This window comes from Lactuca sativa, chromosome 9 (genome assembly GCF_002870075.4).
Source record: "Lactuca sativa cultivar Salinas chromosome 9, Lsat_Salinas_v11, whole genome shotgun sequence".
Classification (NCBI taxonomy): domain Eukaryota; kingdom Viridiplantae; phylum Streptophyta; class Magnoliopsida; order Asterales; family Asteraceae; genus Lactuca; species Lactuca sativa.
Genome location: NC_056631.2, coordinates 149,345,589 through 149,357,294, shown reverse-complemented (window position 1 = coordinate 149,357,294; position 11,706 = coordinate 149,345,589). Strand labels below are relative to the sequence as shown.

Genomic DNA, 11,706 nt, shown 5'->3' with positions numbered 1-11,706 from the left:
ATATATATATATATATATATATATATATATATATATATATATATATATATATTAGTATCAATCAGGTCCCACCCAAGAAATGCATACTATTGCATGCTCACGATCCCATCATGACATCGTCCTTCTATTAGGCTTGTAGGCTTATGACTCGAGCCATTATGTCGTCATCCTATAAGATCGCTCCACCATACTAACCATCTTCTATATCACAAAAATTAAATAAAATCAATCAGTTTTTTAGTCCATGCTTCAAATTCCTACACCTATAATATATGTGCCTAACTAGTATCCTCAATTCTTCTTACATCGTCAAAACTAGATTCTTACCTAATCCTTATCTTAAGATCTGAAAATGTTTGCTGAACATTATCTCCATGAAAAGTTCAACCTTCATAGACAACCTAATCAATGTCATAAAAAATCTTCTAAACACAGATTTTACTATGAAAATACGTTGCTTCATATGCTAAGTCTTCTACCCCTAGCAATCGTCTGCTTCTTCTCCTCCTTTCGTGCGTCACTTAAATTGGACGGAAATTCCATATACCAAATGCAGTTGAATCTTTGTCTTCTCAATCATACAAAAGTTCATATTTCTCTTCTTACTCTCACACGTAATCGATAACTCTCCCCTACTTGGAATCGACTAGCATCTGATGCTACCTTTGACCGATCAAAGCCTCGAACCGGCTTAACAGAACAACACTGATTTTTTTATAAGTGACTATGAATAATACGAAATCAAATAGTCCTTTAAATAATTAACTTCTCCCTAAAACGCCAATCAAACAAGAATATATAGTAGATCTAAGTCAATAATTCTAATCCAATGAAATTATAATCATGCATAGCTCTCAGATAACATAAAGAAGCTCCTAAACGTCCTACTATAGGCTAATATGTTCCTAGGCTAAAATTAATGTCCTTACTAGCAAAAAATTACAAAAAAACAACTTTTCCATGAAATTTAAAAAAACTAGGACATGAGTGGAGTTAACTAAATGTCCATTTCACATGCACAAAAAAAAGAAAAAAAAAGAATAACGTAAATCATAAATAGGAACATACTGATGACATCGGTGTTTGTAACGTCCAAAATTTCAACATAAATATTTCATTTTTATTTATTTAAATATATCAAAGTATGATTACATTATGCGAAAACATGCAATGATGCCTTGTCTGACCTGATCTTAGGGTTGTCTGCTCCGTGGCACATAGTTGACATTCTATTAATATAAATAGTCTAATAACCTTTTGTTACAAAAGATCCCTAAAGAACTAAACCTTTTCCTGCACGAGGAAAACACTAACACGTAAGAAATCTTCCATCTGATGGGATTACAATTCTATTAGATTGATAGATTCAAAACAGATAAACAGGAATGAAGCAATCAATGAACACAAGGATGGATCAAAAGATATTGAATGATTAATATCTCACACCTCAAAAGAGCTCAATGAAGAACTTCGACTGTAGAGGTGTGTTTAGGGTTACAATGCAAAAGCTATTAATCAGAACGATAACCTTAAAGCTATACATGCATGCATAATATATAATCTTACCCTAATGCTTAAACCACAGTTGGACAGTCCCAAACTGGGTAATCTAAATATCAACATTAAGCCCATATGACGCAACACTCTAAACCCAAAAATCTCCCTTTTGCGTCAATAGAGGCGAGAGATCAGATTGGTTGAGAAAGAGCAGACTTCCTCACTGTCTTGAACACCTTCGGTATAATGGCCAAAAGAGTGTGATGAATAGTTATATACCACCGAAGCATGTCAGAGAAGTTCTTCTTATCCGAATCACTGTTCTGTTTACACTTGTGAGTTATATAAAGTACGTGCTCCAAGCAGGAAGTGGAGAACATGTGTTTGTCAACAAGAGCGAAAAGGAATTTTTCACCTTCGCTTCTAGTGAAAATGACAGTGTGATGAACTGGATCAGTCTTGCCTAATTTCATCTTATTTAGATCACTCGACTTCCCGATATTCTTCACAATCGGCTTCTTTCTCAAAACGTTTGCAATCTCCTGATTCATCTTAGCAACTTCATGGATGTAGGAAGCCAACAATCTCTTAATGTGATCGAGGATCGGCCCATACTGCTCTTGATTAGTAAGAAAAAGATTGAACAACATAATTCAATCATGTGGGTTCGGGTTTGGAAGATCAGCTAACAAAATCATATGAACCGAGTTATCAGAACCTCGGGTCACCCTAAACTTCACGTTGATAAATTTCCCAGTAGCATACGGTTTCAATACCTTGACAGAGGTTATTTTCTGAGCACTCCATGTCAAGTATTTGGGTTGAGCAAATTCAAGATAATAATCGATCTGATCTCGATCAACCTGTGGGTGAGGAGAAGGGACTTCAACCGTTGAATCAAAACAATGGAACACAAATGCCCTACATGTGATGGGCATATCAAATTGAGAATCCATCATGTTTTCGCATTCAAATGAGGGAACAGGTTCCAACCAGTGAGTGCTAGGAGACTCAATCACTTCTTTGATTAATCTTTCCCAGGTCCAAGTGGGAAAGTGAGCCTGCTTGCAAACTAGGTCATCTTTAGATGTTTTCTGCTTTCGCTCTTTCTCTTCTTTCTCTCTAGCTATTCTCAAATTTTCATCAGCCTATTTGTCCCTTTTCTTCCGCTTTAAAGCATTAACAATAATTTCTTCTTCTTCATCATCACTATCTTCCACAACACCCTTCGGTTTTTCCTGTCCACCAGAACCCGAAGCTACATTAAACTTCGGTTCAGTTTTGAAAATGACTTTGGGTGGAATTGGAGGATTTTGATCAGCTTCTCCCCCTTGTTGCGGAGTGACCACAGGCTCCGTAACACCCTGAGTCTGACTTAAAATCTGAATAGCAGGAAGAAGTTTAGCTGTCAAGTGATTCCAGATAGTGAGGGTGAGAACAGGATCATGAGCATTAACAAGATTACTGAGAATCGAGAGAACATCCCCAACACTACTTTTAAGAACTGACCGCTCAGTCTTGAGTGATGCAATCTCCTTCTGAGCTTGAGCAAGATGAGCAGTTCGGAATTCAACTTGTGTAGTCTTTCGAGCAAGTTCGTCCATAATCCTGTTTTCCATGGCTAGGTCAGCCTGAAGCTTATCAAGGCGAGAACTGACCGAAGTGAGAACTAAGAAGAGAAGTGTGATCAGCTTGGAACGCAGTTTGCACAGAAGCAAACTTTGTTGTCTCTTCTTGAAGGGACTTTGTGAGAGGATCGACAGAAGCATTAACCTTCTCAGCATTGGAGTCGGCATGGCCTTTGAACGATTCCAAAAAGATCTTTGAATCTTAAACTAGATATGTTACTTTGGTTGCTGCTTTCTTGCAGGTAGATGTGGAGGCATCCACAACCTTTGTAGAGTTGTCGATTGAGGCTGTATATTGCTGAAGAGTAGTGTCAAGAAAAGCATTTAAAACAACATCAGAATAAGTTGCTAAGGAACCAAGCAACTTATCAAGCTTATCATGAATATCTTTTAAATGTAGCTTTGTCACCGGAGCATCATCATCATTATCTTCACTCGGAATGCGATAAGGACTATAATAAGTGGAGTCAAAATCAAAGTTTTCACCTCCCAGAATAGGCTCAAAGTCTGTTGAAGGTGATGGTGAGAGAGGTTTAATGGTAACAGGGGTGTCACTGCTAACGGTATGTGCCCCCGTATCAGATACGTTGACACTCACCGAAGGACCAGTTGTTGTGGTTGTTGTAGCTGAAGAAAAGATGGGTGGTGGTAGTGGAACAGTAGTAGTAGGTTGAGAAGTGACAGGTGGTGGAATGGGAGCAACAAAGATTGGTATAGTGGTTTGTTTTGGAGAAGGAGGAGGAGTAGGAACATGAATCTGTACCTCAGGAGTTGAAGATCGGGGAGGAGTGTTTCCCCTTGGTGAGCCTTCGTGTTGAACTTCCTCTTCTTCATCAGCTGATTGTCCCTCTTCATTGGAAGAAGAAGACGTCGGTACCTTCGGTCGCTTTGCCATCTTTTTGCCATTTTTCTTTTTAGGAGCCGGAGGTGCAGCTTTATCAGCCTTACGCTTTTTAGGAGATGAGGGACCTTCAGTCTCAGCTTTCTTAGACTCCAATTTCTTCCCCCTCTTGGCAGGTTTGTCAGCAGCCTCCAAAGCACTCTGCATCTCAGGAGTGAGTTGGTGTGGACCCGAAGGAATCAATTTCCTATAATCAACCATGACTTTCCTTTCAGCAGAGACACATCAGCTCATCGATTCCGGAATAGAACCGATGTACATGAACTTTGTAGGGTCCGAAACAATAATTTTGGTTGTGTGAAAAGTAGCAACAGAAGACAGCAGAGCATCCGCCATGACAGGAATCTGAAAAGTTTCAATGGCTCTGCGAGTGACTAACGTCCAGAAACGACCACATGAAATCTCAAAATGTTTGGTTGAGGAGTTGAGGCTCTGCACCAGTTGTGACCAGATTAGTGAACCATAATCCAAATTTATTCCATTGTAGAGACCATAAAGAATGGTCATGAAACCTTTACTCGCCCCATCCGATCCTGCAACCCTTTCTGCTAACCCCTTGTAGAGAAGTGTTAACAGACCATTCCATTGAGGTGGTAAACATGACTTCTTGAATTTCGTCACTGTAGTTAGAACGTCCGTGTATCCCATGTCATAGAACATCGAAAACAACTGAGTTGTGATGAAATTTGGAGAGATAACAGAAGCATCTACAGCAAGCCTTAGCAGTGAACATAAGCGTACTTTGGATACATATGTCTTGTGATTAAGGATGTCGAAGAAGATTTGATCCTTGCGTTTGTCGTAAGAAGTAGTGAAATAGACATGTGATAGAAGGGACATTGGAACTGATTCTACTTGTGTGAGAGCAATCACCAATGGAGAATACTTGAGAAACTCTACAACGTGAAGCATGTACGAATCATAAAGAAAATGATCCAATTGAATGATGAGATTTTGATTAGGTTTTATCGTAAGAAAAGATGATGAGGCTGTTTGATCTTGAATAAAGGATGATTCTGCCATTTTTGTAGCACAGAAGAAGATGAACAGTTGTATATCGCCTGGTGTATTCTAGAGAGAAGTTGAAGAAGGTAAGGAGGTACAGTAGGCGTGAGAAATTCCTTTTGTACCGTTGCCAAGAGAGAGAAAATATCCGTTGTGATGATGATACGATCTCTGAAACGTCGCCTGAAAAAGCGTGATTTGGCAGCTTGGTTTCCCTAGAAATACGTCAGCAGGCGTGGGTGTAGGAACCGTTTCAAATTCACGCACCCAATAGAAATTCTTATCCTTATCCAATTACCGTCTCTTCAATTTTGAAAATGCTTCAAAGTCAAGTATAAGCAGCCACAAAAAAGATTCGTTCGTTCGCTTCATGTTAAGCAACCTTTGCACCTCCATAAGAGAGTGAACCACCGTATCTATTAGAACCGAAAGCACAAGTCTAAAAAGGGCCATTAGTACCACAATCAAGAGTTTGGAAAATCATAAAGATCTTCGTGAAAGAGTGTGCCAAAGAAAAAGAAATAAAGCAAGATGTGTATGGGATATAAGTGATGTCTTTGAAGACATGAAACGAATGATCCCGGGCATGAATCTCTTCCTTCAAAGTCAAGAGAGACTGAGAAGTGTCTGTGTGGTTTCCCGTGAAATTCGATCAAATGTTTATTAAGAAACATTGAAAGGCATCTTTTCAAGAATAGGCTTTAGTGGGTGGTTTAGCTTCAACCGAACTTCGATACTTAAAATAAGACCGAAAGTAGGATGAAGTAATTGTGAGACCGATGTGGTTTGTTGTACAATTAGGTTGGAGAATTTATGTTGTGACTGGATAATAATAAGAAATCTCAAAAACAAAACTGAAACTGGATCTTATGGGAAGAAATGTCTTAGTGATAGAAGATATCATAAAGATCACGCAAAAATTAAAAAGGAGATTTCTTGAGGTACAAGTTATAGCTTGAACATATTAGCGTTCACCGTCAATTCATTCAAGGTGTTGGATTTTAGGTCTCACTTAGCACATGGTGAACGTGACTAAGATCATCAACTCAGATGTGGTGTAACCGTAAACCTTAGTGGTAATTGCTGAGTCTCAAGGGTTACGATTCTGGAGCGAAACGTGATGGAGAAAAATGAGGTGGTTAAAGAGCCGAAAATACCTTTGCTATTTACGAATGACAAAGCATAAGACTCTTAACTTGCTGTGAGAAGAGTAAGGTAGCTCGTGACTTGAGTGAATTTAGCAGCCTAATTGGGAAGAAACTATAGGTGTCGATAGAATCATTAAGGCCTCACTCAGAGTTTAGGAGGCTTCGGTCTACATGCAGCAACATGCTTCTAGGGACACTTAACTAGTACAAAGATAAGAGTGTTATACCTGCCCTGACTCCAATAGTAATCGAGATAGCATCTGTGATCGTTAAAAAAAACGAAACGAAACAAAAAAAATATTTTTGTAGGTTTAAATGTTTCTGAAAATGAATAAAAACAGAAAATAAAAATATTTTTGGAGTTTCTGAATATTTCTGAAAAACAATAAAAACAACAAATAAAAATATTTTTGGAGTTTTTGAATATTTCTGAAAAAGAATAAAAACAGAAAATAAAAATATTTTTGGAGTTTTTGAATATTTCTGAAAAAGAATAAAAAGAGAAAATAAAAATATTTTTGGATTTTTGTAATTTCTAAAAAATAATAAAAACAGAGAAGAAAATAAATACTAAATATAAACACGCGAAAGAATAAGAAAGCTTTACAAAAATATATAATCGAAACCATACCTTAGAAAAGATGAAGTGAAATGGGCCGAGCGATCGGTTCATTTCGGTTCCCAAAAATTCTTGAGCTGAAATAGACTGAACGTTCGGTTCATTTCGGTTCCCGAAAATTCTAGAGCCGGAATAGACCGAGCGTTCGCTCTATTTCGCTTCTCCATTTTTTAGTGAAACAAAAGGGGTTTCGGTACAGACTCAGCTTCCATCATTCCCAAACCTTGTAGAATTTTATTAAAGCTTGCTTCTGGTAGGGCCTTAGTGAAGATGTCAGCCAGTTGGTCTGAGGACCGAACAAAGTGAACTTCAACGTTACCATCTTCCACATGGTCCTTTATGAAGTGGTATCTTAGTGCAATATGTTTAGTCTTTGAGTGTTGCACTGGATTGTGACATATTCAAATCGCACTTTCTGAGTCACATTAGAGAGGGATCTTCTTCATGCTTAAGCCATAATCTCTAAGTTGGCTTTGTATCCATATGACCTGTGATGTACAAGATGCTGCAGCGATGTACTCAGCTTCGGCTGTGGAAAGAGACACGTGAGTTTGTTTCTTTGACTGCCAGCTGACAAGTTTGCCATCAAGGAACTGGCATCCGCCGGTTGTGCTCTTTCGGTCCAATCCGCATCCACCAAGATCAGCGTCAGAAAAAGCTTGAACAAAGAAGCCGGATTTTGCAGGATACCAAAGACCGAGAGACGAGGTTCGCTTCAAATACCGGAAGATATTTTTCACTGCAACCATATGAGGTTCTCTTGGATTTGCTTGAAACCTTGCACAATAGCAGACAGAAAACATTATGTCTAGTCTACTAGCTGTTAGATACATTAGAGATCCTATCATATGACGATAGAAAGTCACATCAACAGCCGGTTTCCCAAGAGATGGAGTCAGCTTCGTGCAAATGCCATTGGAACCTTTACTTTGGAATCTCCCGTCATGCCGAACTTCGCCAGCAGATTCTTCGTGTACGCTTCCTGATTAATGAAGATGCCTTCTGGTCCCTATCTTATATTTAATCCAAGGAAAAAGTTAATCGGACCCATTGCGCTCATCTCAAATTTAGTATCCATCAACTTTCTGAATTCAGTTGTTGAGCTAGGATTCGTGGAGCCGAAGATGATGTCATCGACATAAATCTGAACTATCATCAAGTGTTCGCCCTCTTTCTTGTGAAAGAAGGTTTGGTCAACTGAACGTTGTTTGAATTTTGACATTTTGAGAAAATGTGTTAGAATTTCATACCAGGCTCTCGTGGCTTGCTTCAAACCATAAACTACTTTAGCTAGTATGTAGCAGTGATCAGGATACTTCTCGTTCACAAATCCGGGTAGTTGTTCAACATATATCATTTCTTCCAGCTCTCCATTCAAGACAGCACATTTTACATCCATTTGGAAAACTTCGAAGTTTTTATGTGCAGCATATGCCAGAAAGATTCTCACTAATTCCAACCTTGCTACAGGAGCGAAGGTCTCTTCATAATCTATTCCTTCTTCCTGACAATATCCTTTCACCACGAGCCTCGGTTTGTTGCGAATTACGTTGCCTTCTTTATCTAACTTATTTCTAAAAACCCATTTTAAACCGATTACAGATGCATCCTTTGGTGTGGCAATCAACCTCCAAACACGATTTCGTTCAAACTCATGGAGTTCGTCGTGCATAGCTTGCACCCAATTAGAGGGATCAAGAGTAGCATTTACCATTTTTGGTTTAATTTTGGAGACAAACGAAGTTAAACATGTAGAATTCTACTTGAGAGAATAAAGCAGCTTGCTTCGCCTTCATTTGAGAGCGTGTGAGAACTCCCTCAGATGATTCACCAATGATTTGAGTTTTAGGATGATCCTTTGTCCATTTTATGAGAGGAGGATAATTTGGATCATATGCAAGATCCAACTCAACATTTACTTCTACTTCAAGTTCTGATAGATCTCCTTCGTCATTTGTATTCTCATTCTCCCCCTCAAATTCCGAGGCGTATCCCATGTCAGAATCTGGATTCTTCCCCTCGAATGGACCTTCATGGGTTGGGTGTTGTGATGGATTCACCCCCTGATAAGGCAATTCGGTTGTTTTTGGTGTTGACGAACCCTCCCCCTGGAGTATTGAGCTTTCTCTTGGAGGGTCATTGGTTGTTGGATGATTATTTGATGCAGTAGGTTCGCTTTGAGTCGGCTTCTTGGTTGGTTGTTGAGGTTCGCTTTCCATGACTTTAGTAGCTTCATCGATAATTTTCTTCAAGGTATCGATCTTGTTATTTGCTGCTTTCGCTTCTGAGTGGATCGCCTTCTCTGGTTCATCAAAGAGCAGCATGTAGTCTTCAAACATATTGGAAATGGGAATTGAGACTTGACCTGATGCCGGAAATATTTCTTCCGTTGGACCTTCGCTTGCTTGAAGCTTCTTCATGTAATTATCATCAAATGTTACATAGTAGGTTTCTTCAATTTTCCTTGAGCGTTTATTCAGAACCCTATATGCTTTTGAAGTAAGCGAATAGCCAAGAAAGATCCCTTTATCCGCCTTTACATCGAACTTATTTCGGTTCTCTTTGGAATTAAAAATAAAGCATCTTTAACCAAACACATGGAAAAACTTTACATTGGGCTTGCGATTATTCAAGATATCATATGGAGTGATGGAAAATCGCTTGTTGAAAAAGGACCGGTTCTGTGTGTAACAAGCAACAACTATAGCATTTGCCCAAAAGTATAATGGAAGAGAAGTGAAACTCAGCATGGTTCGGGCTGCTTCACACAATGAACGATTTCGCCTTTCAACAATCCCATTCTGTTGTGGAGTATAAGGAGCATAGAAGTTGTGACTTACTCCCTTTTCAGCCAGAAACTCTTCAAGGTCTTTATTTTTGAACTCTAGACCATTATCGCTTCTTATGTTTCTTACCACCTTTCGCAGCTGTAGTTCCACTTGCTTGATAAAAACCTTCAATTTGGGAGTCGCCTCTGATTTCTGTTTAAGAAAGAAAACCCAGGTGAAGCATGAAAAATCATCTACAATTACAAGTATAAACTTACTACCACCGATGCTTTCGATAGCCGAAGGGCCACATAGGTCAATGTGCAGGAAGGATGACTTTTTCGACTTTGCTTGCCCATCTCGCATGCTGTGCACAAATGTTCCTTGTCAAATTTGAGAATAGGAAGTCCATACACGTGATCCCCAAGCACCAGCTTATTAATATCTTTGAAGTTCAGGTGCGAGAGTCTTCGGTGCCACAACCAACTTTTGTCTAAGTTCGCCTTTGTCAGCAGGCATACTGCTGGCTTTCCTCTGATTGGGTTGAGATCCAGAGGATACATCTCCCCTTTGCGCATGGATTTCAACAGGACTTTCTTAATTTTCTTCTCGATGATCTCTGAACCTTCGTCATCGAATGAAACCTTTAATCCAGTTCCCACAACTAGTTGAGAGAAACTGATTAGATTATGCTGCAATCCGTCCATGTAAGCTACTTTACGAATAGAAAATTTTCCATTTGTAATCATCCCATATTTTTTGATCGTGCCATATAAGTTGTTTCCATATTTTACACATCCACCATGTGACGAGAAACTCCCTAAGCTCTTCCCTCCTTCCTATCATGTGCCGAGAGCAACCACTGTCAATATACCATTCGTCGTCAAACTGCTCGTCACTTATAACCTGCAAAATTAAGCAGATTTAGGAACCCAAAGTCTCTTGGGCCCTGGTGAGTCTTTTACAGATTAGGGAATTGCAACAAAAATATCAACCAAATATGTTCTTTTTATTAATGTGGTTTCATCTTTTCGTGTGATGGTGTAAACTTTGATTTTATTTTTATCTTGCTTTAATTGGGGTGTGTTATTGTTAATTGGTTTTTTAGTTGAGTTTTTCTTTGGAGTTCTAAGGTTAGTTGGCTTTTTCTTAACTTGTGCTTTATTATTAGAGACGAGCTTTCTCTTTCCTCTGATATCCTTCACTGGGTTTGGTTTTGGTTGCGAGTGAGGAGGATGGGATTTAGGATCGAACCTTGACTTTCGGTTCTTGGCGTAGTAAGAGTTGGAACTGAAACTTCCTTTTCAGTTTGCCTGACTACTTATGTGGCAATGATTCCATGAAGGATATTTGTCCCTTGATTTGTTATTTTCTTTGGGATTGGACGCCTTTTTAGAGGGAACATAATTAGGGTTTTGGGATTGCCAAAACGGTTTTCTCTAATTGAGTTTCTTCATGTATCGTTTGTTCCTCTGGCGTTTCTGTTCATCAAGTTGCTCTTGAGATTTATGAATGTTCGCTCTTGGTTTCGGTTTCTCCTCATGTTCTTCGGTTGTTATTGAAGACATGCTTGATGCTGTCATTGGTTCGTTTGGTATCTATTTAGTGCTGCTTGAACTTGGCTTATCAAAACTTGAAGGTTTGTTGATGGGTCCAGCCACGTCTCTACCCTTGACTCTCCATGAGGTTTGCTCCGATAGGCCAACCGTTTCGTCTGCATTGTCTATTGGTGTAGACCAAAAGTAGTTTTCACAACCTTCAGCGTTATCTTTATCAACCAAGGAGGTCAACTCTGTCGTTTGTTTCTTAGTTATTCCTTAAACGACATATACTTGGTTCGGCACTGTTTGCACCTTTTGATAAAATACCACCTTTTCTTTGAGGACTTTGGACTTATCTTTGGAAATTCGAGCGAACTCCATGGAATTTTCAGATACAAGCAATTTTGCTGTTTCGGATTTGCTCTTGAGAAATTTTGAACAGTCAATCTCGTCCTCTACTAAAATTTCGCTCATTTCACTTTCCTCATCAAATTCAGAAGTGGTTTCTAAATTCATTTTATTTTCTGAACTTAATTTGGCATTAGATGAGTCAAACTTCTGTATGGTCTTGGTTTTGATTTTTAATTTATCATTTTCGT

The 11,706-nt window shown here is 38.9% G+C and overlaps 1 protein-coding gene across 1 annotated transcript; it reads right to left on the bottom strand.

The window, feature by feature from the left end:
• Nucleotides 1-3,327: 3,327 nt before the first annotated feature.
• Nucleotides 3,328-4,227, bottom strand: LOC111893666 (pollen-specific leucine-rich repeat extensin-like protein 1). Its single transcript, XM_023889740.1, has one exon. It carries the CDS (start codon nucleotides 4,225-4,227, stop codon nucleotides 3,328-3,330), a length of 900 nt encoding a protein of 299 aa, XP_023745508.1.
• Between the last annotated feature and the right edge of the window lie 7,479 nt (nucleotides 4,228-11,706).

Bases quoted from the DNA above. Each gene is read 5' to 3' on its own strand.
- LOC111893666 (XM_023889740.1), bottom strand. From the start codon at position 4,227: ATGGTTGATTATAGGAAATTGATTCCTTCGGGTCCACACCAACTCACT.